Genomic DNA, 27,576 nt, shown 5'->3' with positions numbered 1-27,576 from the left:
TATGATAAAGAAGGATATATTCCCCACCCCCACTCCCCCAGAAAAAAACAACACTTTGTCAATCCTTTAAGATTATGTATTTTGTAGCAATTGCCAGCCTTCATTGGTAGAAGGAGGCTTCCTCACTAGGGAGGTCTATGTGCTGAAAAACATTATTAATACCATCAAACTTAATTTCTTTAAACAATAATGCTTCTGTAGCGATATGCATTAAGAGTTTCAGCCTGGGACACAGAATCATACCTTCCTCAGGCAACAAAATTGGGAGCTAACAGTTCCCAGTTGATTTCCTTGTTGGAAGGAGGGTATCTGTCTTCCAGTTCTTAGCCACAGATGAAGACTCACATGACCTTAGTGAGGAGTTATTGGGATGAGGGAGCATTGGAGTTCTGAGAATTAAAGTGGCAATCAGGAATGGCACAGCTGGAATATTGGGAGGAGGACCAGGGAATTTGTGATCTAGAGGAGAAAGATGCTAGGCTAGTGAGGAGCCATTGTGCCACAGAGTTCCCTTTCCCATTTTCTCTTGCTCCTCCAGTCAGATTGTTGCAAGAAAGGTTGAAGCAAAGAGCATATAGAGGGTTGTGGTGCTAATTGTTGTAATGGGTTTCATTGATTAGCAAAACAGACTTTCATTTTTCTTTCTCCTTGGTTCTTGCTCTTTTATCTACCTTTCCCTTTGGCTATGTCCTGTCATACCATACTCTTACCTTTATTAGTATTGGAGTAAATGGAGAAGGAGAGATTAAGGACGATTTTTCCCAGGTAGTAATGGGCTCTGAAATGTCAGGGGAAATGGGGAGAGAAGAGAAGGGATGGCAAAACACCTGTAGAGTGACAGCAGCAATTGAAGTGGAGTTCTTATGGCTGACTAATATAGGTTTATATGCACAACAAGTAGATATGTCAGAGAACACCCATAGTATTTGATCATCAATTTTAGGCTGACAACCTGTTTGTTTTATTTAAAATAGAAAATGACAAGGAAGTAGAGGCAGTTGAAGCAGTAGAAGAGCATCAAATAGAAGATGAAGAGGAAATTCCTATGAGAAATGAGTTAGATGATAAACTTGAAGACTTGGAAACAGAAACACTTCATGAAGGTATAAATAGTATTTCTGGTGCAGTCACTAAAACACAGAAACAAGTTTTTAAAATATGATTATCTCATTTACTTTCAATAAATTACATAATAATAAACATAATAATAAGTAAGTAATAATAATTGATAATAATAAGTAAGCTTTAACTGGAGATACCTTTACATAGCCCATATTTTTTGCAAATTTTGTTTTGCTTTGTGGAACTCAGATTTTGGGATTCAGAGTCCTAGTCTCTGAAAATACCACCTTCCTCTTTTATTTTCTCCTGAACTCCCATTTTAATGATGCCACTTTCTAGTCCTCCTTATCATTGTCTTTCCTTTCCATTTTGCTCTCTGGAACCTTCTTCTCCCTATCATTAAAAAGCAAAACAAAAGAAAATAAAGCAAAACAAACTCCCTATTATCTTAGCTATTTTCTTTTCACATTCTATCTTCTCAAATTCATGGGGGGAAAAACAAAACCTTACTCTTTCCTAAAGCTCCAGCATTTCTTGCCAGTCCTTCTAGTGCTAGCTACTCCTTCTGTCATGTTCTTCCACACTGAGTCAGAAGGAATTGTCGTATCTTTTTGTCACTTTCACATTCTACCAAACCAGAACCCTCATGTAGGAAGCCATCAAATAGAAAAAAAAATACATAAATAACTTTAAAAAGCATATATAGAAATATATGTGTAATATTTATCATATAATAAGTATAATATATATTACAATGATCACGAAAGCAGGGGCAAGAAATGTATGGCAGTGGCAAACAGTTATGTTTGTGATAAATTCTATTCAAATATTCAAGAGCTGACAACAAGTTAATTATTCTGGATACTTAAGGGCTTTTGGCAGCTTGTTTTGACCACCAACTTAAGCTTTTATCATGTGCAAGGCATTGACCTTTGTTGCCCTTAGACTAGATAAAATATATGACTCCTTTCAATTATAAAAATTCTTTTGATCTATTTCTGAATTTATGTCTGATTCCTTAACTTAAAGAGCTTATCTATGGAGTATCTCTAGGTGGCTTAGTGAATAGAGCACTGGCTCTGTAGTCAGGAGGACCTGAGTTCAAATTTGGCCTCAGACACTTAACACTTACTAGCCATGTGACTGTGGGCAAGTCACTTAACCCCAATTGCCCTGCCTTCCCCCCTGGAAAAAAAACAAAAAAGCTTATCTAGAAGGGTGAGGTAGAATAAGCTCATTAATATCTATAATAGTAAGCAGAATTTTATGAGTGCCATCAGAAAGGTATGAACTGAGAACTAAGATATTTCAGAAGGAGGCAACCCTTAATATCTCCTCAGCTCCAGGCCCACAACTTCAACTGCATTTAGGAGTCTCCACTTACTGGTGACTGAATGTATCATGCTCATAATAATCACATGTGTGTGTGTGTGTGTACATACGTGTGTGTACGTATACCCCCTAAACCTTATCTTCCTTCTGACATAATGATTTCTGTCAGCACCACCACTGATCTTCCCTTTTCCTCACTTTCTACATCTGACTTTTCTTCGTTCATCTGTTTGTTTGCTTTTTTTTGCCTACTGCCACTACCCCAGTATGGACAAGCCTTCCTTACATGCCTTTTGGACTGGGTATTGAAACCTGGGGTTCCTGTGGATACATTTTAATGGGGTCTGAACTTAGATAGGAGGAAGATTACATTTATTTTTACTTTTTAAACTTATAAATAAAAATTTAAGCATCTTTATAAATTAGGTATTACTTTTTAATTTTCACTAACCTAGGACCAATATTTTACATTTCCTTCAGTTTTGAATGTGGGCAACAAACCATGGTGGTATTAAGCATCAACATACTTCCATGACACAATATAATAAAATCCTTTGTTCTAGAATATTGTAGTCTTCTAATAAATCTTCCTCTCTGTATCCTCCCTATTATAAGCCATCCTCTATATTGTTTTCCTTATGCATAGTACTGACTATATCACTGCTCAGAAATTTTTGGTGGTTCCTTACTTTTTATTAAGTAAAGTCCAAATGTTTACTTAATATTTGAGAACATCCACAAATTTGCACTGTCCTGTCTTTCCAGCCTTAATCTCATTTTATGCAACTATATATGCTCTACATTTTGAAGGAGAGATCACCTCTACATGGGAAATCAGGAAAGGCTTTATGAAGAAAGTCATGTTTAAGCTGAGACTTGATGTATTGGTAGGAACCATTAGGAAACTGTGGGGTTGAATGGAATGACATGTGGAAAATTGTGGGACATTATTGTAGTATAGAATCCACATAATAGGAAATACTACATAAGTTATTTGTCTATTTTTTTAAACATTTTTTTATTTTGCTTTTGGGGGGGCACTTGGGGTTAAGTGACTTGCCCAAGGTCACACGGCTAGTTTTTGTGTTAAGTGTCTGAGGTCGGATTTGTCTCCGGTCCTCCTGACTCGAGGGCCAGTGCTCTATTCACTGCGCCACCTAGCCGCCCCTATTTGTCTATTTTTGCTTGCTAATCATTCTTATTCCTCTTTTCATGACTATATTTTTCAATTCTTAATGCTTGATCTGAGGTTGGTAAGGTGCAAGCAGGAGATAATGTGAGGTGATAGAAAGAGAAAATTGAAATAGGACTTTGAGGAGATTTATGTTCTGTTCTTTGTTATTAACCATATAATTTTCAAATTCTATTTCTCATCACAAAAAGAAGGCAATAATTCCTACATTACCTAGATCATAGGATTGTTAGTGAGAATCAACTGAGAGTATATTTTCAAATATAAAATATAGTAGAAATAAAAACTTTCACCATTTCTTTTATATTATTGCTTAATAGGTCAAAAATATTGAATATTAACATACTTTTGTAGACTTAGGTTCAAATTACATAGGAGCTAATAAATTCATTAAAAGCATAAATCTTATTTTTCAGAAACTGAAGATAGATATTATCAGACAGAAGGACCTGAGTCAGGTGAGATTTTGTAAAGTACATTTTTTTCCTGATTAATGCTAAGAAGAAAGTATTTTTTCATGAAAGAGTATTATGATTTAAGTGGGATCTATTCTTTTCAGTAAAGTTTTTTCTCTCTAAAATTGTTAAGACATTATGTATGGTCTTAGGTTAACTTACAGATTATGAATGACTTTCAATGATAATTTTTAAAATGTCATTTCCTAATTTTCAGATTCAAATGAATATAATAAGGATGTGGAAGAGATTGTGTACGAACAGGAAAATCCAGGTTTGTGATCATCAGGTATATTAAATCATGAAAATGAATTCCAGTATATGCACACATGCAGTTTAGTTTTCATCCAGGCTCATGACTAAAAGATTGGGGAAGAACTTTTTTGGCCTTGGGTACTTGGAAGAATCTTCCACCTTGATTGGTCAAGAGAATATGTGATACCAAGTTCTTGTGTTTTTCTGTTGAATAATTTATTGAGTTTTCCAGTGTAATAATGGAGACTTATTAGAAGGGTTAAATATCTGGAAAAGTACAAAATATTTTTAACTGTTCTTTTGATTTGCCCCATAACGTGAAAAAACCCAAAACTGTCTGTATACACACACACACGTAGGACACTGGATAAGATCTTTTTAATTTTGTTTTATTGTTGAGACAACATATCCAGTCTGATTTATCCTAATTGTTTCCTGTCTAAATGAAAACGTGCATTTGCTCTACTAATAAGATTTTGGTAGGTTATTATAGGACAATGGAATGAGAGCATATTTAACTTGGTCGTTTTTCACACTATTATTAGGTTCTTAGCTTTATTCCAAATTATTTAAATATAAATTCCAATTTATTTAAATATAAAAACTAAATAATATATGCAACTTCTCTTGAAGATTTAAAAAAGATACATTTTATTTTCCTTTATAGATTACCAAGAGATTATAGAACCAGGAGTCAAAGATACAATACCAGAGTATGAGACAGGTATGATAAAGTACAGAATTTGTCTTGAAATCTTGGAAAGGAGTCAAATGTACAATTTTTAAATGATCATCCAGGGCTCTTAACTTGAGATATGGTACTTATATGATTTTTTTCAAAGCTTCTAAGAATAGTTTTGGGGCTGCCTTCTTTATGATTATTTGGATTTCCAGTAACATCAAAACTTCACAGTAGTCAATTTAGGATTTAACATTAATGAAGAAAAGACAATAACATGGCAGTTACTACTTTGTATTATAAATTGAGCTGATTTGAGAGGCCTTGTATCATCCAATTTTATTAGAAGTTCTTTAAGACTACACTATAGCTCTGTAGATTATAATGATTAAATGTATATATTTATAAATGTGAGTTAAATTTCTGTCTTTGTTGCTTTTAAATTAATTTTCTAAATACTTCTCTTTGGTTTATTTTTTTTAATAGAAGACACAACATACCAAGACTATGATGAGCAAGGTGTGAAAATTATTTTTTATATTTTACATAATAATTATAGACTGAAATTTTTAACCCACTACCAGAAGTTATCAATAAAAAATGAACTTTTTTTTCCTGGAAAGTCATATTATTTCAACTTTTTTATGTCCCAATACATTTTTTTTTGGAAATTTTGTTTGTGATTTCACTAGAGTCAGTTTACTCCATGAGAAAAATGATATAACTAGGACTTGAAATGAGGGACCTTAAAGATTTCACAGTCCAAACAATTAAGCTTCAATATATTGAATATTGATTAACTGCATTTAAAAATACTAACTTTCTCACTTATTCACCAAACTTGCATGTAACTTTGGAATATGAAAGTACAAAAGATGAAAAGAAAGAACAAACAGTATATGCACACACTCCCAGTGTGGCCTGAACCAGATCAAAATGTAATTGGGGAATATTTAACAAAATAAACACAGATAACATTACATTTTAAAACAAAATGCAGTTTACTGGCCCCTGTTTCAACTGGAGTTTGACGCCACTGATCTAGAGCACTGAGAGGTTAAGTAATGTGACAGAAGGAGATCTTGAACCCAGATCTGCCTGGCTTTGAGGCTGACTTTTTATTTACTATGCCATACTACTTTTCAGTAACCTATTATACCTTCAAAATTCTGGTCGTAATTTTTTTTGCTACTTAATATTTAATGATTTAAAAATGAGGTGAAATATTTTTTGGCATCTCTCTATCCCTCACACCTAGCATGTTGAAAGGACATTGAATCTATTTTTTCTTATTGTTATTCATATTGAAAGAGCATAATTTGGAAAATACTTATCTATTTTGAGAGTTGGGTTTTGACTAAATCTAGAACACTGTACAGTAAACTTTTAAAAAAAAGAAAGTTTTTTTTAAAACTTTTAAAAACAGAAAGTTTTATATTAATATCTCTCTTTTCTGATACAGAGAAATGGTGTGTGATATAATTATTCTTAGGTATATACTTTTTGCAGTCATATGTATTAAGTAGTACTTGAGCATTAGAATTCTGTCAAATTCAACTACCTGGAATTGGGGAAAACCTGGACATCCATCTAAAAAGAAAAAGTAAAGCTCTGAGTAATGACAAATATCAAAAGAACTAAAGATTTTGCTTGGTGTAATAGAAAGAACACATCTAGAGTCAGACTAGCTTTTGAATCCTTCCTTTGTTACTACTTGTCTGACCATGAGTGTAATTAATTTCTCTTCTTAAATAATTCTTTCACATTTTAAAGCTTTCTAGCGTAAATCTGCAATATTATAAGCATCATAGCATTTGAAATTGGAAAGGGCCTTAGAGATCATCTGGCTCTAATTTTTTTCTTATAGATGGAGAAACAGTTTTGGAGATTTGAAATGACTTGCTCAAAAAGCACTTTTGATATATTAATTTCTTAGACATATTCTAGCTTGAAATAGATAAGCTTTTTCTTTTTTTTTAACTTTTCTACTTCATGAGTTTCTCATTTTATTGATTCATGAAGCTCAATAGGCTTAGGCATTAACATGAAAAAGATTGGAAACCACTGATCTACCTTAACTTTTCAATAACTATTATGCAAACAGAAGAAAATCTATCCATATTAAAGGACCATGAGAGAAGATCATTAATAACCAAAAAAGTCTGGAATATATTGATTATATCTATGAATCAATAAAAGAAACTGAGAAGGAACAGTCACACAATTAGAAAGATAGTGCAATGGTAAGAAAGCCGGGGGAAAAATACTCTCTAGAAAGAAGGAGGGTCAGAAGTGTCCAAAGGTACAGAGAAGTTGAGAAAAATGAGGACTGAGAAGAAACCATCAGATTTTTATTTTATTTTATTTTTTGCCTTTTTGTTGGAGGGCAATTGGGGTTAAGTGACTTGCCCAAGGTCACATGGCAAGTTTTTGTGTTAAGTGTGTGACACTGCATTTGAACTCAGGGCCTCATGACTCCAGGGCCGGTGCTGTATTCACTGCACCACCTAGCCGCCCCGAGACCATCAGATTTAACAAATGAAGATACCAATGGCATCTTAGAAGAGTTTCAATTGAATTGATGCTATCAGAAAACCAGATTCTAAGAGACTGTCAAGTTATAGGTGAGCCAGAGGCATTGAGTATAGATAGCTTTTGTTCCAGAATTTTGGGTGTGAATGAGAAGAGAGACAGAGAAGATACATTGTGGATGCAGTGTAAAGTGAGGGGCTTTTAAGGATTAGAGAGGCTTGGATATGTTTAGAGTTAGCAGGAGAAGGAAACCAGTGGATAGAGGTTAAAGAAACATTATTGAAATGTCAACTAAGATGAAGGTTAGGGGGGGGTTGGGATTAAGGATTCTGGAAAACAGGCTAGTCTTGTCCAGGAGTAGAGCTATTTTTCTAGAGGTTAAAACATTAGTGAGAAGAATAAGGGATGATATAGAATGGCTTTGGAAGTGAAGAATAGGGGAGAAAGAGGTAAATTACTAGAGAATGCCTCTATTTTTTAAGGTGATTTAAGAGACAAGGTCCTCTGCCAAAAGAGATTGGAGGTAGTATTTAGAAGAGAATGATATAGCGATTATGGGGAGTGGGATAGAAAATCCATCCCCAATGAATAAAACCAAATTTGTAGGGATCCTACATGGTTTAGTGCCTTTCTCCTTTAGTAACTTGTCCTTATATGTGGAGGTAGTAGATGACTGCGAGTCACCTAGTTTTGATGTTTTATGAACTATCAGTGGCAGTAAGATAAAAAAGTAAGTGATACAGAGGTAAGATGAAAAATGGCATCTTTCAACTGCTTATTTTTAGGGTAAAGTTTACAAAGGGAGAAAAGTGAGGCTTGAGCAAATGTAGTCAACTAGAAAAGAAGGGAAGGATAAAATGACTGGAGGTTGTAGGGAAAATAAAGTGGCTAGGTGACTGAGGAAAAGGTAAAAAGATAAGATATGATCCTAAAAAGAATTGCAAAGTTCTGGATCCTGAAGGTAAAAGTTATTGGTGATGGTGAGATCAGGGAAGGAAGGGTATTTATTAACATTCTTATGTGCAGGTGAGAAGTGCACTGATAGGGTAAAGATATTGGGAGTTGTAGGAGGTAAAATCACCTGGGAAGTCAGTGTTTGAGGACCCATCAATATGTATAATGAGGTTTCCAAAGATAAGAGCAGGGGTTGGGGGAGAGAAGGAATACTGTGAGATAAGTACTGAACTCCTTGATAAAAGAAGTGTATTGGCCTGGATGTTGGTGGAGACTGTGACAAAAATTCTTAACTGGTGGTATAGATGGATTAAGTGATTGGAAAAGGTAACCCAGACTGCACTGATTTCCAAGGGGAACCAAGAGAGCTACAGCAACAGAATCACACATTCTGATACATAAAGGAATGTTAAGACCAGAGGGGCCTTGCTAACCATGAAGTACAGTTTATAAATAGTGTAATGAAATGGGAGAGCAGCAGATTTGGACAGATAGGGCTGAGGAAGAAGAGGATAAAATAGCAAAGAGGTTAAGGAAAGAATTTTTGCTTCTGCAGATAGTGACTGACTCAGGATAAGATGATGAGGCAGTAGGAGTTTTGCTTGCCATAGGATAGGGGAAGAATTAATTGTTAGAAAACCACATATTCTAACACTGATGAGTTAGCAGAAAATCATTGCAGAGGCAGGACTGTCAACTTCTACAACTGTCACTGCATATATTGGGGAACGAGGGTAATAGATGCAGGGAGCAGAAGCTCTGTCCAGGCATTTAGTTCAGTGAGTACTTGTGGGGGTAACTAGGTAGAGCAGTGAATAGAGCACTGGCCCTGGAGTCAGAAGGACCTGAGTTCAAATGCTCCCTCAGACACTTGACACTTAGTAACTGTGTGACCCTGGGCAAGTCACTTGATTTCACTGCCTAGCAAAAAACAAACCAAATTATGGACTGAATTCACACTTGGTGCCAGCCCTCCTGTTCTATGCAAGGTCTGAGTCAGCAAGTCTCCTGGTAGTTTAGGTTTGATATAAGAATAAAATAAAGCACTGCAGTTATATATATGTATATAGCCTTAGTAAGGCAAGAGAATATCACGGGTACCCAGAGGAGCTAAAGTGATAAATGCATTCTGATATAAAAGAAACCATTTGAAATTTTTTTTTTAATTTTATATTTATCCATATAGTCTAGATAAACAGTCCACATATCAGGTTATCTAATTTCTATTCTACCTTCAATGTGATGATTGTAATAAAATCCCTCCATACTTGAAAATGGTACCAGTTTATTTCATCATCTATTCTTTAAGCTAAAGGGTCCTAATATCTTTAATCTTTCTTCTGCATAATTAATTGTTTTATCTTTAAATTAAGGATGCTTTTGGATTAAAAGTAACAACATCATAAGAACATAAATTTAGAACTGCAAGAGACTTAAGAGGTCAACAAGTACAAGCCTCTTGTTTTAGAGATTAGGAAATGCACTTATAAAAAGTTAAATGCTTTACCAAAGTCACACAGCTAGTGTCAACCTATGTATTCCTGCTTCTCTGATTTATCATCTACTTGTTGGCCTTATCATTTTCTAGAGTAAGAACAGCCCCTGTACACAGTTGTTCATTAAGCTGAAATATGTACTATATGCAGTACCATATTATAGTTTACAGTTTTATAATGAAGACTGTAGGGATGTGTAGCAGCAAGCACAGGTTCTTTGATTTGCTTTTCTAAAGGAAAGCCACTGAAAAAGGGTTAACAATCTTAGTTTAATCAAGCATATATCATTTGCCTAGTTCAGGGGAAAAAATCAGCATCCCGAACTTTAGAGAATACAAACAGAAGTTACAAGCAGACAACAATACAGACAGAGAAAGTAACATAATTGAACAGACAGGGATTCTCGCTGTCTAGCCATTACATACATACAGCTAGTTACCAGAGAGAGAAGAACCAACATCTGGGTTTTCAAAGCCGAGAGGCTCAATGGCTGCTCAGAGTCTCATCTGGCCAAATCACCCAACTCTTCCCAAAGTAAAACCTCACATAAGGGTACATAGAGCCTTCTCCAGGGTCATAGAACATCACAACCCTCAGGACCCACCACCTAATTACATAGTGGCAAGGTGTGGGTGTTCCTGAAAAACAAGCCTCCCCCCACAGGCTCCATGTGACCACATTCAGCCTAGTAGGAGGCAGAGGATATTTTCAGATTAGGGAAGGTCCTCAAATTCACTTAAGCCTATCAAGAGTCAGGGAAGACCTTCAAATTACCATTACCATTACTGGATGATATGTGAATTTTTTTCTCCCTTATAGTCAGTGAACCTCCAGAAAATGAAAGAACAGAAGCTGTTTCAGGTAAATTCTTTCTTCCCTGTAGTTAATGTAATGTTTGTACTTAGTTAACAGTACAGCATAATCCAACAAATATTTATTAAGCACCATGTGTCAGATGCTGCGCCAAGTGCTGAGGATAAGATTAATAAAAGGAAGCTGCCCTCAAGGAGTTTATAGTCTAATGGGGGAGACAATGTATAAAAGCAGACAGGAATTGGAGGGGGAGGTAACAGGACAACTTGGGGCATCTTGTATGATGGAGTCAAAACCATGCAGATCAGCAGATGCAAAGTGTAGTGAACTGAAAATTCAGTTTTTGCCCTTTATAGAGGAAGGCTTTGGAAAGAGCCCTCAGATTGCTGGGGTGGGGAGGGCAAGGAGTCTAGGGGAGGTGGTATCAGTCAGGGCATGATTTAGCAGCATGGTGGTAAGTTTAGAAGTGATGAATTTATCCTGGGAGCTGTATATTGTGTGGAAGTGAAACCAGGCAGGGCAGCAGTATGTGGTCTGCAATGACTTTCAGTTCTCAGAACAGTTGGAGTGGGGAATCAATTTTGAAACATACAGTGCTTGGACTATTAAGAAATTGTATATGTTTCTGTCTGAATATTTATACTTCAACTTAAAAAAATGTCTTTATGATATTAGGGATCATGTCTTTGACATCGTTTATTCCTTATACCCAGTATGTTTTTCCTCATCTTCATCTGTTTAGGTCTAGTCTCATGTTATTTTCTCATTTCACTTCAACTCAACAAACGGTTATTAAATTCCTGCTATTTTAAGACACTGTGCTTGACAGTAGATGTGCAGAGGAAGCACCTCTTTTAAGGAGCCTAGATTTCATTAGATGGCTGCGAGAGGTATAGAGGTGAGTGTATAAATAGATAGTGAAGAGAGCAATAAGAAGATCATTCCGTTCTAGGAATATTTGAAGAGTGAGAGGACATTAATAGGTACAGGAATCAGAAAATGTTTCAAATAGGTAATATACTAGAGTTGACTTTTAAAAGGTTAATCCCCCCATGCTAAAAGTAACTTCTCAAAAAGATCTTGACAAGATAGATCATTGGGTCAATTCAAAGACAATGAAAATGAGGGATAAATGTAAAGTCTTATATTTGGATATGCAGCACTGGCTTCACAAGTACAGCATGAAACAGGCATGGTTAGACAGCAGAAAAACTGAGGATTTTAGTGGATTGTGAGCTCAGTGTGAGTTAGCAGTGGGATGTAACAGCCTAAAAAATAAGTTTTTGGCTGCATTAAGAGAAACATGGCTTCTAGGAACTGGGAGGTGATAGTGCCCTATTAGACCCTGGCCCTTGTTAGACCTCCTCTGGAATATTGGGCACCATGGTTTAAGAACATTGAAAAGCTAGCGTACAGAGGAGGACGATGCATGTGCTGAAGGGCCTTGAGTACCTGTTGTGTGAATGTGAATGTCAGTTGAAGAATCGGGGCACATTGAGTCTAGATATAATAGCTGCCTGCAAGCATTTGAAATGTGGTTGCATGGAGAAGGGATGAGATTTGTCTTCTTTGGCCCCAGAGGGCAGAACCCAGAGTAATAGATAGATAAATTTAGGTTGAATGGATCATGTTGTAACCATTAGAACCATCCTAAAGTGGAGTGGCTTGCTTTAAAAGGTGGTGGGTTCCCTCTCATTAGAGATCAAGCAAAGGCTTGATGGCCACTTGTTGGATATTTTATAGTGGGAACTCTTTTCATGTTTGGATTGGAGTAGATATTGCTGAGATTTCTTCCAACACTCAAATTCTGTGATTCAGTACTTAGTACTTAGTTTATATGGTTCTTTCTTCACAAGAGTCCTGTGAGAGAGGTATTATTATCTCTATTTTTAATAGATTTAAGAAACAGAGACTTGGATCAGTTCAGTGACTTAATCACATAGTGCTGAGTGGTAGAGCCAGAATTCCAGTCCTGGTGTGCTGATATTAATCTCTTTTGCCCCATACCATACAGTGTTGCATCTAAAGAAGAAGGAAGTGGGAATAGATATTCACAGGCACTTCAGAGGATTGATTTCTATTGTTGGACTTTGAATTGGGGTCTGATTTTCATAACCTAAAACAAAATGGGAAATACCTCCTACCATGTACTTTTGCATAGCCATCCCACTTATATTCATTGCTTTAGTAATCACAAGGCTTTTGTAGGTATAACAAAAACGATGGCAATTTCTTTTTTGTTACTCTTGGGCTATACTAGTTTAAGAAGCAGGTTTTTGTCCTCCCTGTAAACCTTTATACCTTTCTTATAAAATATTTAGAAGGGCAAAAGAAAGATTAATGAAAGCACTTTAAAGGTAGTTTAATAGAAGAGAATATCTTAGGAGACTTCTAACTCTTCAGGAGTTCAGTTACTAAATATTTTTGTGTTTTTTTTTTATTTTTAGACATTGCTGTAGAAGATTTAAACATGGGTTTAGAGGGTAAGTTAATATCTAGAGTTGTTTTTTCTTTCTGTAATGAAACTTAAGTCCTTTATATTGATGATTCAGTTCTTAATGTGCTGAAAATGGAGGCATGATATTTGAAAAGTGAAAGTAAATGTTATTAAGGCATTTTATAAAGTATGTATCATAAAACATAAAAGCAAAAAAAGTTTTTAAAGGGAAAGAAAAGTATGCACGCACACACACACGCACACACACACACATGCACACACACACACACACTGGGAGAGACAGAGTTAGAGAGACAGATATGTAATAGGATCTGACCAGTGAGTAGAATACTAATTATTAATATTTAGGTCAAATGTGATATTTACATACAAAGAACACTGCTAGAATAAACTAATTTTCATAGTAATTTGGAATAGGAATTAAATTTAACATTTTGAGAAGTAATTTTGTAAAGAAAATTGTCAGATAAGTATTAGCCACTTGATTGATTTATCAGTGTGTCCTAAATTCAGTTCTGAATTTTGAAGGAAACTCTGTAAAAATAGACCAAGTTATTATGGTTATATATGTTCTAGAAAATATTAATGAGTATCATTGTTCAGAAGCAGAAATGTAAATAGTGCGTTGTTGGTCTTTTTCAGGAATTGTCTTTAAAGTTAATTTGAAAGCTTTTTTAGCTATGGTCATTATTATTTTACTAATAATTTTAATTCATTAATATTCATAGTGACTATTTAGTGTCCATGGCATGTTTCATTCATCCTAAATGTAATATGAGTTTTCTCACATTACAAATGGGAAACAAGTTGATGAAATAAATAACCTTTCAACATATAATTAGTGAGAAACAGAATTTGGGTTAAATCAAAGGTCTTCTGACTTGTGCCCTATTGGTTTTTTCATTAGAGTGAAGATTTGAGATTAGTGAAATAGAGTTAAAATTTACTACCTGTTCAGTGCAGAGTATTATAACATTGAGAAATTAAAAATATTCCAATATTTAATCATAAGTAATTTATTTTCTTAAAACTACCATAAAATATTTTCTGATAACTATGGTTTGATTTTTTTTTTGAAGTCACTTTTATAATATATGGTGTTAAAAGTCAAATTTTTCATATGCAAATTAAGCATGTGTAATTAATTTTTTTTATTTTAGAAGGAAATATATCCCCAGTAGAAGAGCAGCATGAAATACCATCAGGTATGATAAATCATTATTATATAGTTCATTTTCTTTCTATTTATATTAAAAATGTCTCATATTTAAAAATCTGTTTAGGAGAAGGGAAGCTAAAAATCATTCTTGTAAAACTAAGTTTATGAAAAATAGCAATTCTTTTTTTTTAAGCAGTTGGGGTTGAGTAACTTGCTCAAGGTTACACGGCCAGTTATTATTATTTCTGGGTGTGGTGAGGAGTATCTGAGCCCAGATTTGATCCCCAGGTCATCTCGACACTGGAGCTGGTGCTCTTACTCACTGAGCCACCTGGCTGCCCCTAAGCAATTGGGGTTAAGTAACTTGCTCAAGGCTACACCGCCAGGTGTTTCTGGGTGGGTGCTAAGTGTCTGAGCCTGGGATTTGATCTCCAGGTCATCCCGACACTGGAGCCGGTGCTCTTACTCGCTGTGCTACCTGGCCGCCCTGAAAAATAGCAATTCTTATGGTGCCCTTGTAGCACCAGTGCAATATTCGCAGCACTGACAGCAACTGTGATTATGCTGGCGTAATTCTGAATTGTAAAATATGAGACTCTCCATATAGAAGACAGAGGCAAAATATTTATTCAGACACCAGAAAGCCTAATCCCAACACCAGAAAACCAAATTCATCATATCAACAAAGAAATCTACACACAATAACACTGCAGAGAGCATCACTATCCCAAAACCTTCCCACAAACACTCAGAAGCCTACCTGTCTCCTTGCCTGCATCCTCTCTCTCCAGCCATACTAACTGTTCTGACTCTCAGCTTCGTCTGGGCTCTGCTCTACCCTTCCTGCTCCAGTCATTCAGCAAACTCCTGCCACCACAGGCTCCATGTGATTACATTCGACCTATTAAGGGGCAGAGAAGATCTTCAAAATTTCCATTACCATTACATTCAGGCCTAAGGTCTTTCACGTCCCTTACATAGGTCAGTGGCACTTTAGGGGTAACTAGTATGGATAGAACTTTACAATGATATAACAAGGATAACACAAAATAAGAATATAAAGCAATATGTTAGGTTGTGGCTTGAGCACAAGCACCCCATCATTCCCCCCTCAAACAAATGGGTTTAAAAATCTTGAAGTAAGGGGTAAAGGTCTCTTCTCTCATTGCTACTTCCGGCTGAAATTGGACATAGAACTATCACTACCCCAAAAGGACAGTTCTTTAGCTGGCATCCAAAGCTTGGTCAACACCAGGTCCAGAACTGGTACATCACAGTCATGGACGAGGGTGACATCCAGCTTGTGCAATCAGGCATCTGTAGGTGGAGGGTACTTAGCCTGAAGAAAACAAATCTAGCAAACACGTTTAACAGACAAAAAGCCAAAAAGAAACATAGACAATAACCAGAATCAGGGTAGATGTAGGGTCAGCTGTGCTTCTGGAGTCCATGAACCCACTATCATAGCCTCATTCATTGTTGTTTACTGTTTTCTAATTTGTAGTTTGGGGGGGTCATCATAATGGCTAGAGATTTACTTTCTTCAGTCTGAGCTGGGGCCTGACCAGTTTCATATTTTCCCTTTAGGTGTGATGAACTTGAATGCATGGTTTCAGGAGGATCTGTAGGGGCAGGTCTTACTTACCTGCTTAGTCTAATATTAAGTCATTTTTCTTGGTACTTTTTGCATAGTTCATTAGTTGGAATGCCATCTATTCCTCCAAAATTTACCCCCACCCTCAGTAAAGCAGTAAACAATTCTCTTCTTACCAGGTTATTCTGCCTTTGAATCTGCTGGCTATTTACTCTGCTCTCTTGAGGAAATTTATTTTTTTCCAATTCCCCCAAGTCAGTTAACTATGAAATTTTATCCAGCACCTCTTAAAAGAGAGTGCCCTATCTCTCCAATTAGTAGAGTCAGAATTAGGTGCTTATAAGCAAGAGGAAGTATTGTGATAAGCCTCAGCATCTCTAGTCATTATTGCCGTCTTCATTACCTCCTCTTTTAACTTTTTCATACAGTCCCTAAGCGAATACCAAGGTCTGTCTACACGAGGCCACATAGAATCAGTGGGATACATTTTATTACATCCCTCAGAAGCTAAAGCTAACAGATTAATTCTATTGTTATCTCTTAGCATATGATGATCCCCTAAAAGCTTGGTGTACAAAAGAATTCTAATACCTATAAATTTCAAGCAGTCTACATTATCTATCGATACCCCTACAATCCCCTTATCACTGATTCTCACCATCCAAGATATGAACGATTCTCCCATTCTTTGGGTGAATAAACTTAATATATCAGTGACCTCTTATTGAGTAAAATCCTCAATTATCTCCCTGAACATGGTGTTTCCCCCCTGGTTCGCCTGCTTTTTTCTTAGTATGGGATGAACTTCTGCCTGAGAAGCCTCATGTAACATTGTTTCATTTTTTCTCCCACACATTCTTCTGGCAGTTGTAGTTGCAGCAACTATACCCAACCTGTGAAAGGTCCGCATGTACATTCTTCCTTTTGCTAGCTTTTCCGTTTCTTTCTGGCTAAATGAAGGGAAAGATTGTTGTGCAAATCGGCCAACTTCCAAACAGTAATTTGTTCTCCTACCACATGAGATCCTCCAGCTTCCTCTTCTGAAGGAGAGTCTGAACACTGTAGGAGAGAAAGTTCATCATGGAAATGAGCTAACTTTCTTTCCATCTTGAGCTTCTGTAGCAATTTGTCTCTGCTTTTATGCATTATACAGTAACCTATTAGTAAAACCCAGCCTCTTCTACACACTCCTGCCAGTTCTTTCCTTGGTTTTATTGGTATTCCTTGAAAGCATCTTTCTAAATCTCTAGGTTCTCCCTTCTGTAGCCTTGGTTCCCAGTTTTCACAGGTCTGGTGCATTTAGCCCATTCCCTTGCTAGGGAAGAATAAGGTAAATTCTCCCATCCGGTGATATCTATTTCTTCCTCTAAAGTCTTTCTGCTTCCAAATAGAGATCTGATACCTTGAGATCCCATCCTTGTCACCCCAGTGTATCACCAAGGCAATATTCATAGCACCACTGTTGACTACAAATATGCCAGTATAGTTCTGAATAGCAAGATATAACAATCTCCATATATAAGAAAGAAGCAGAACATTAATCCAGACACCAGAAAGCCAGATCCCAACACCAGAAAACCAAATTCATCATAGCAACAAAGAAGTTAATATTTGTTATCACTGCACGAAATAACAGCAACCCAAAGTCTTCCCACAAACAAACACTCACAAACATAGCTGCATCCTCTCCTCCCTCCAGTCTAACTGCTCTAACTCTCAGCTTCCTCTGGGCTCTGTTCTACTCTTCCTGCTCCATCCATTCAACTAATTCCTCCCACCATAGGCTCCATGCAGGGAAGATCTTCAAATTCCCATTACCATTACATGCCCTAACTTAAAAAAAAAAAAAAAACATTTTTGTATCAACTAAGTGGAAGTAATAGAAGCTCTCCATTGTAATTTACTATTTCAAACATGTTCTATTAGTCTGTTTAAGTAAGAGCCATAGGATAGTGTTCATGTACTTTAATTATCAAAAAGTGTTGGGGCAGGCTACTTATTCTTTGTGATCTCTCCAAATCATAAAATACTTGATATTAAATGATGTCAGAGCTGACCTCCTACAAAATTGATGAAGTGAATTTTCTCTTAGGCTTGTTGGTCTTTAGTTGTGTGATTTAAGTTTTTTGTGAAAATCTATGCTAAGTTTTCTTCCTTTTTCTCTTTTATCTTTTGTATTAAAACCATTATTTTGTCTTTATTTCTCTATTTACATTCTTATTTTTTGAAAAAAAAAGTGGATCTAGAAAAATGACAATATTTCTTTTGCTTTTATGAAGGCAGAAAAGAACCCACATTTTTTTTAAATTCTGTATAGACCCTACCTCACATATTACCTGCTTTTGCTTTTTATGAAGGTGGCACTAATTTGGATAAATTAAGTAGTGCTTTAAGTTCGTTTTCAAATGCATTCTTTTATTTTTGAGATGATTTCCACTATACTTGCAAGTTGACATTGGAGTATGATGATTTCTGTCCTTACCTACAGTTAGGAAAATAATATTTTTGGGTGTGTAGGAATTGTTATCAACAGCCTTTCTCTACATTTTTCTTACATTCTTATTTTTTTTTTTTAAGCAATCGGGGTTAAGTAACTTGCTCAAGGTTACATGGCCAGTTATTTCTGGGTGTGGTGCTGAGTATCAGAGCCTGGATTTGATCCCCAGGTCATCCTGACACTGGAGCCAGTGATCTTACTTGCTGAGCCACCTGGCTGCCTCTAAGCAATTGGGGTTAAGTAACTTGCTCAAGGTTACACAGCCAGGTGTTTCTGGGTGGGTGCTAAGTGTCTGAGCCCAGGATTCGATCCCCAGGTCATCCCAACACTGGAGCCGGTGCTCTTATTCACTGTGCTACCTGGCCACCCCCCATTTTTCTTACTTTCTATCACAAAATGTGTTTTGGTTTTCTGTCATGTCACAAGCTCAACTTACTGTAATGCTCTTTTCAGATAGTATAATTTTGGTTCAGTGATTATTCCTTGCGCTGGTTCTGATTTCATATTATTCTTTTTTCACAAAAAAAAAATAGAATTTTGTGCTAGAATTTTTAGTTAGTTCAGTCTAGGAATCTTCAATGCAAAGTGACACTTTAAAAATTAATTGATAACTTTTTATGTCATAATCATTTGCAAATATACCACTCAATTTAAAAAGAAAAAGGAAAACTAAAATTCAGAAAATTTATTATATCTGATAGTTGTGCTATCATTTAATGTGTTTTAGAGAATTAGAATGTATAGTCCTTATCCATGCCTTATTTTTGAAATTCTGAAAATAAGATGTGTCAAAATCTAGTATATATGGACTCTTGAGAAAAAAAGAAGACATATGACCTTCATTATTTATAAGTTATCATATTTTTCATAATATATTACAATGAATTTTTCAAGTGTTAACTTTATATAGAACATTAATTATATTTGCCATAGCTAGTAATTTGGCCAGACCGTAAAATGAAGAACTAGTAACTGAAATAATCAGGAAATTTTTCATGCAGGGAGTGGTACCTGAACTGGGCTTTAAGGAAAGTAGGGATTCCTAAAGATGGAGTTGAAGAGGGCTGGCATCGAGATGGAATTCCTCACATGTGAGGAATAACAATAGAGCAGTTGATCAGGACCATTGAGGATTTGAAGAAGAATGGTATATAAGGCTGGTAAAATGGGTCAGAACCAGATTGTGAAGACCAAAGAGAAGAGTTTGTATTTTATTCTAGAGGCAATAGGGTGCCACTCACTCTTACTCATCAGGGAAATGATATGGTTAGACCTATGTTTTAAGAGCATCACTTTAACATTATGCAAAAGATGATTTGGAGAGGGAAGAGATATGAGGCAGGGAAACTAATTTAGGCTATTACAGGATTCCAGTGGGGAGAGTGGCTGAGGGCCTGACCTCCTAGGCTCTTAATCAGCAAATGGGGAAAAGGAGACGGATGTGAGAGATGTTTCAGAGAAATGGTTTCTAAATTTTGTGCATGGACTATCTTTTCTTCTCTGACTTCAGGTTTACCTCGGTCACTCATTGAATGAGCATTTGCTGCTAAAAAGTAGGGGAAAATGGATATGAGAGACTATTAACTTTATATTGTATATGCTTTCATATGTAATGATTTTCATCTTTATGAGAAAGGATTATTTCATTCTTTGTACTTGTATCCCTAGTACCTAGCACAGTTCCTAGCATGTAGTAGGAACTTAATAAATACTTGCAGATTGATTGGTTAATTGATTTGTTAATTGATTTTTATTTGAAGAACAAATGCCATCTTCTGAAGCCCTCCTTTGATCTTTCCACCCCTACCCATGACTTAACAACCTTTTCCTTCAGACTTAGTGATGCTTTCATGATTCTGTGATTTACTTTATATGTAATATATATATAGTTGATAATTTAATATTGTATAATATAATTATCCATGTTTCTGTATTTCCCTGCCACCTCCCTACTCCTCCCCTCCAAATTAGTTACATGTATCATCCCCAGTTCATGGGCCAGGGGTGGGGAACCTATAGCCTCTAGGCTACATGTGACCTTCTAGGTCCTTGATTCTGGCCTTTTGACTGAGTCAAAGATTTACAGGACAAATCCTTTTATTAAAGGGATTTGTTCAGTGACATTTAGATTCACTTAAAGGAAGGGCAGCTTTTGAGGACAATGTTCTGCAAATAAGAACTAATTTTTTATTGAAGAAATTAAATGAATCACATTTAAAAGGATACTTCCTTTTCTGCATTTTAAAAATTACTTCACTTATTTTGTTTGTGAAATAAAATAAAAATTCTGTTGCTTTCCTGTTGAACAACTTTTGAAGGAGGGAAAAGAACGAAGCTAGTTTTGTCTCAACAGCTTGGTTTCATACTATCTTGGCCTTGTGAGTTGAGATAGTCTCAGTCAAACACAAAGGGAAGTGTTTAGATCTGTAATCATCATTACCTAAAGACTCCACTTTGTTCATTTCCCATGGAGTCCTTGGAGGCTCTTCTTGGTTATCACTTTTTATTTAACTAACACTAATTTAAGAAATTTTCTTCTGTGAAAAAGGGCATTATCAGTAGGTTCATAAAGACTGAAGAACTTTTAATTTTTTTAGACTTTCTTTTTAAATTTGAGGTTCTTCTCACTGAATCACTTTTGTTGTAGTTCAACCATTTCAGCAGTGTTTAACTCTGTGACCTCACTCGTGGTTTTTTTTTTGACAAAGATATTGGAGTGATTTGCCATTTTCTTTTCCAACTCAGGGTGATACAGCTAGTAAGTGTCTAAGGAACTTTAAACTTGGGAAGATGAGTCTTCCTGAGTCCAGGCCTGGCATTCTATCCACTCTGCCACATATCTGCCCTAATTATCCCTTTTATAGCCCTCTAAAAACCTCATATTGCAAAGGAATTTGGCATATGGTACTCTGAGCAGCTTTTGCCTACAACTAGCATTAATAATAGTAACAACACTTTTATATGGTGTTTTAGAGTTTGTAATTTTCTTTCCTTACTAAAGCACTGTGAGCTAGTTGGTTATAGGTAAATATCCTGGGGTGTATTTCATTTCTGAATTTCCCCTCGTTCTTTTGAGTTGTATTTTTCTTATCTCTCAGTTAGCAATGACTCTTACATTACAGTTTATTATTGCCCAGTAGTTGCCTGTTGAATGGATATTAGTGTAAGTGTATGTAGAGTTACATCTTTTCCATTGAAATATACAGGTTATGGGGCGGCCAGGTAGCACAGCGAGTAAGAGCACCGGCTCCAGTGTTGAGAAGACCTGGAGATCGAATCCCGGGCTCAGACACTTAGCACCCGCCCAGAAACACCTGGCCGTGTAACCTTGAGCAAGTTACTTAACCCCAATTGCTTAGGGGCGGCCAGGTGGCTCAGCGAGTAAGAGCACCGGCTCCAGTGTCAGGATGACCTGGATCAAATCCGGGCTCAGATACTCAGCACCACACCCAGAAATAATAACTGGCCATGTAACCTTGAGCAAGTTACTTAACCCCAATTGCTTAAAAAAAAAAAAAAAGAAATATACAGGTTAGTGATATCATTGAAAACTGCTTTTTGTTGATACGTAATCAAAGCTGATTTTCTATATCGTTTCTCCAAAACATCTGTCTTTGTCCTGCTGTATACAATACCTTCTGGTCAGGAGCTAAGCGGCCAGTTAGGTTTTCTTCAGTATTGTTTTATACCTATAGCATCTCATTAAGATCTCTGTTATTATTCAATCTATTAATAATTATCCAATAATAGGAGTTATCATTTGGAATGATTTTTAGTGTTACTTAAGTGATCACTAAAGCTTGATAAGGGCCCTCTGCAAAAATAAAGTACATGAAGTATCTTTTTGGTGTTTGAATACCCTTTTTTTTTCTGTATTTGTTTCTTTTTCTGTTCACAGTTTGAGCCCTGACTACTTTTAACCCCTTTTGTGCAGTTTACTATACTCAGAGCTAGTTGCCCCTCAGTTTTCCATCCCCAGATGATTACCTCATATCATTAGATTGTGAGCTCCTCTAGGGTTTTGCCTTTTTCAGTGTTTAGCATATTGCCTGATACTCAGTAGGAACTTAATAACTGCTTACCAACTGACTGACCCTCTACCAAGTTCTATTCTGATATCTCATTGTGGCATGAATGTGTTCTTGAGTGTTAGGGGGGTATGTATGCCTATGGAACCCAGACTCTTGCTCATTGTACCAGGCTTTGAGTACAATGCTGGCCACAAACTATCTGATCTCCTAGGACTGGACTAGCCACTTAGGTACACAGAAACATCATTAGGGATACGTTATTCAACCGTGACAATCTATGAGATAAGCAAAGCATAATACAAAATAGTTCTCAGTCCTATACGGACCCCCTTCTGCTTCAGCTGTATTGATAACAGTGACAGAAGGTGTTAATGTTGTATGGTTTTAGGCTGTCTTTAAATATTATTCTGCAGACACCATAAATGTGAATGCTTAGTTTAACCAGTTGAGTGGACATATTACTAGAGGAACTGAATAATAAAAAATTAGCATTCTCAATATAAATGAATTCCTTCTTACTATTGAAAATGAAAGGAAGTTGCAACAGAATGGAAAGATGGCTCACAGGTTTTCTTTGGAGAGACAAAGGAGTGGAGTTGGATTTGTTGTTTTGTGCATCTAAAAGCAAGAACCATTGTTTCATGAGACATCTGTCTGGTCATTTCATATTGCAGTGTTCATGATAAGTATGGGGAGGGGGAGCTACTATGAAAATAATTAAAGCTTATGTGCCACAGCTGTTCCAGAGGGTCACGAAATGGAAACATTCCACAAAGAACTTCTTTAGACCTTCCACATTACTTAGTGACTTTAGTGTAAAAGTGAGTATAGGTAAAGATAATGAAAAATATATTGGAATACATGGTTCAAGAATTTAGGAGTGTGAGAATCCAAAGATTTCTTTAGATTACACAGAAGTATCATGATTGTATGTTATAAATATTTTCTTCAACAGTTGGATTTGAACATTCAGGATATAACAAGCAACATCACAAAAAAGGAAGATGATTATTTTTGACTGGAAATGTAATTGTTGATAGTGGGAGACATTCTTAAATCTGCCATTTGTTTATAGTCAGGCTATTGATTTCTTAGGGGAAAAAATAAAAATACACAGCTAGCAGAAAGAATAAAAATTAGAGATAAAGCATGCATTAAAACACTTCCATCCTAAACTATTTAGATTGTTGATATTGAAATATAGGAAATGGATGGATAAAAATACAAACAGGCACAAATTATAGTAATTTCACATAGATATTTAACCAATCCAAATCAGTCGCCCTAATGAGACCGGCAGAGTCTTAAAAAGTGTTTGTAAACATTTATTTGCCAAACTGAAAGATAAAACCAAGGGCAACAACTGGTTTAGAACAAGCTCACTTGGAAATCATAGGAATAAGGATGGTGAAAAATTATGAAGAGTATTACCTCATAAGATAGTGAGAAACATGGAGTATGTGTATGCGCAGTGTGGGGGTAATAGCTCATAGAAATCTTGGAAAAAACTCCTACTAAGCAAAGTCATTCCAAGAGCATTTACTTATCCAACTGGAATGTCAATAAGTAAATGAAAGAAATACTTCTCAACTTTTTTTCTGCCATCAAAGATAGAGTCTACTATAAACCTAGATGTTCTTAGGGGGAGTAGAAATGACATTTAAGAGGGCAGTAATGAGAAGAACCACTGGAGTGGACACAAATATTCATAGAGAAAATCTGTGCTAGAATTGGCCCAGGCTTGAAGAAATTGAAGTCAGTTGTCAAAGTAGAAGCTGCCAAAGGCATAGAAAAAAATCTCAGAATATCTTATTACTCTAAGACAAATGATTGTGAGAAACCTGAAAACTACTAGCCAATACACCTACCTTCCTATCTACATACAATTATTTTTCTTTTTTCTTTGTTTTTAATTTTGCTTTTTGGAGGGCAGTTGGAGTTAAGTGAGTTGCGCAAGGTCACATGGCTAGTTTTTGTGTTGTGTCTGCGACTGGATTTGAACTCAGATCTTCCTGACTCCAGGGCCGGCGCTCTATTCACTGCGCCACCTAGCCCCCCCCTCTACATGCAATTTTTATGAAAAATAATCTGTACATACAAGGACTGCATTGATGATAGAATTAGAAGGGAGACAATGGATTTTCATTAACGGTATTCCATAGAAGAATACATCTTTATCATCACACATTCGTTTGAAAGATGCACAGAATATCAGGTGCCAGTGTACTTCTTGTTTATTTTTTTTTATTGATTTGGTACCTTTCAGGGTTGTTGTCCAAAAATGTCTCTCGTGTCATCAAAGAATCAAAAGTTTCTGTGAAATCGATATTACAAAGAGAGCCTCATTAAAAGACCCTCTGATGACTAATATCATACAAAGCATAAAATAGGCAGACTTGTGCTCACCAAAAGTGTTTGCCACTATTATTGAGAAGGTTTAACTAAGTTGAACATAGATTCTCTCTAGGCACTGAGATGCTCAATATGTTTGTGGATGATATTGTTCAGATAATATCAATCCCTAAAACATTTCATAATCTAATAAATAATATCCAAAAATCACTCAGAAGAATCTATCTATCCACCTATCCACACTGGAGAAACCAATGAATAATGAATATATTCTAGACTATCATATGAAATAGGATGGATATCCTAGAGTTAATTCATCAGTATATGTGGACACACAGGACAGGCAGACAATGGATTGGGCCCTGACTTGAACAGGAGGATGAGAAGAGTGCAAGCTGGATTGTCTTTGGAGATTGTAAAGCTATTTTAGTAATCCCAAATATCCCCCTGAAAACAGACCCACGTATTTAAATGCCAGAATTCTTCTGGTGATGGTGTATGGCTGTGAGTCATAGAACACAACATTATCCAAATATTTAAAGCTAAAAAATCATCCAGAGGTAATATAGAAATATATTGTGAACTTTAGTAAGCTGCACTATCCTACTAATAAGGAATTAGTTCAAGGGGGATACTTTTTAGACCAAGGCAAAAAAATTACTAAATTAATTTGGAAGAACAGAGGGTTTAACATCTCATGGGAAATATTGGGGAAAAGTATGAATTAATAATGCTACCAGATCTCAAACTTATGATAATAGTCATCAAGCTTCTGTCATACCAGTTAGAAAAAAAAAAAGTCCATCAGTGGTAGAGACTTTATTTGGCCACAAACCAAAGTATTTACTTTGACTATGTAGTCAAAAACAGTAGTCCTGTGTTTGATAAACCCAAGTACACACATTATCGGACAAAAACTCCCCTTTTGACAAGAACTGAGAAAAATGCAAAAGAGTTTGGTAGAAATTAGGTTCAGACCAACAACTTATATCATGTACACAATAAGCTCAACATGGATGACTTGAATATAAAAAGCGTCATTAAAAACTAGAAGACAATAGGATTAGGTACCTTTTACAACTATGACTAGAGAAACTGTTCTTTTTTCTTTTTTTTTTTATTAAAGCAATTGGTATTAAGTAACTTGCTCCAGGCTACACGGCCACTTATTTCTGGGTGTGGTGGTAAGTATCTGAGCCCGGATTCAATCCCAGGTCATTCCGACTTTGGGGCCGGTGCTCTTACTCACTGAGCCACCTGGCTGCCCCTAGAGAAACTGTTCTTAAAGCATAGAAGAAATGATAAAATAGACAATTTTGGCTACTCAAAAGTCAAATAGATCTGCGATCTCATCGATTTGGTCCATCGTGCAATTCTCAGTTCATCTCTGTGTCAGTCCTTCTGTGACTTCACCAAAAGTAGGACACTCAACCTATTGGAAGCCTTTTCCTTAAATTTACAAATATACTAAAGAAGTACTTGTACTGTTCATCTGCTCTCTCATTTGCCATATGACCAGCCCATCCTCTGTTCCCAAAATACATTTCCCTGTTGATATCTTTTATTCTTGTTTTTCTTTGAACACCATGAGCTATTTATTGCAGCCTGATCACAACTGTCCTTTGTGTAATAATTCATTTTGATTATACAAAAGTAAAAAAATATTTGCATGGATAACAGAAATGAAATCAGAGTACAAGAAACACTTTGGGGAAATTCATGCATCGTTTATCACTTTCATAAGTCTGGTATCCAGAATATTTGAAATTCACCTAAGTTCTAGCACCAAGAGCTATTATTCTTCAGTAGGTAAGAAGACATTAAAGGATATTAACAGTTTTCAAAAGATGAATTTTAAGGTATAAGTGACCATTTGAAAACATGTTCCAGATCAACAATAGTGAGATAAGAATAAATTAAAACATCTCTAAGGTTTTATATTACCTCATACAAATTGCCAAAGATGACAAAAATAAAGGATTGGTCAGTATTGGAGAGGCTATAGCACAAAGGTACTTTAGTGAAGTTATGTAGTAGTCCAACTATTTTGTATTTCCAAATAAAGAAATAAAACAAAGTGGATTTCTATTGAAACATTATGGCATATTAATGTAATAAAATATTATCTCGTTAGGAATGACTAGTAATTAAGAATTCAGATAACTGTGGCAAGATTTGTATGAATTGATGCAGAACCAATAGAATGATATATTTATACACACACACACACACACACACATACACATTGATTGCAACTTTGTAAATGAAAACATCATTAAAAGGAAATCAAATTCTACATGATTTAAAATCCAATGATAGCCCCTAAAAGCAGATAATGAAATAAGGAAACATATCTCCTCCCTTATATCTGAGAGTTAGTGGGGGATCAGATGCATGAATTTTTCTAATATTATTCCATAAGATCTACTTATGGACTGATGAAAAGTCCACACATAAGCAGACTTTATTCTTTAATTTTAGCTAACAGAATCTCTTATATTTTCTTGAGCTGAGATCTTTGCTTTTCCTTAACCAGATGAAAATTAAAAATGTATTTCAGGATAATAGAATCAGAGCTGGAAGGAGATCTTAGAGATGAACTAGTCCAACTCCTTCATTTTTGGAATTTGGAAAGAGGCCTAGAGATGTTCACTTACTGGTTAGGGCTGTTGTTTAATCATTTCAGCTATGTACAATTCTCCGTGACCCTGTTTG

General features: G+C 35.9%; 1 protein-coding gene across 7 annotated transcripts in view; it reads left to right on the top strand.

Annotated features, from left to right (window-relative positions):
- The window catches only part of ASPH (aspartate beta-hydroxylase), a 523,279-nt gene that overhangs the window by 340,080 nt on the left and 155,623 nt on the right, over nt 1-27,576 (top strand). For 6 of the 7 annotated variants that reach the window (XM_069100008.1, XM_069100007.1, XM_069100009.1 and 3 more), the window contains 8 exons: nt 975-1,103; nt 4,003-4,044; nt 4,259-4,315; nt 4,964-5,020; nt 5,462-5,494; nt 10,777-10,818; nt 13,218-13,253; nt 14,389-14,433. In XM_069100008.1, coding sequence (XP_068956109.1) covers nt 975-1,103; nt 4,003-4,044; nt 4,259-4,315; nt 4,964-5,020; nt 5,462-5,494; nt 10,777-10,818; nt 13,218-13,253; nt 14,389-14,433 — 441 coding nt within the window. The remainder of the gene's footprint in view (nt 1-974; nt 1,104-4,002; nt 4,045-4,258; nt 4,316-4,963; nt 5,021-5,461; nt 5,495-10,776; nt 10,819-13,217; nt 13,254-14,388; nt 14,434-27,576) is intronic. The other variant, XM_069100005.1, reaches the window with a different exon arrangement.

This window comes from Petaurus breviceps, unplaced genomic scaffold (assembly GCF_028583685.1).
Source record: "Petaurus breviceps papuanus isolate PSGF00001 unplaced genomic scaffold, PetGlider_PUasm1.0 38, whole genome shotgun sequence".
Lineage (NCBI taxonomy): Eukaryota > Metazoa > Chordata > Mammalia > Diprotodontia > Petauridae > Petaurus > Petaurus breviceps.
The sequence above is the reverse complement of the archived record's forward strand: the minus strand, read 5'-3'. Positions and strand labels throughout refer to the sequence as shown.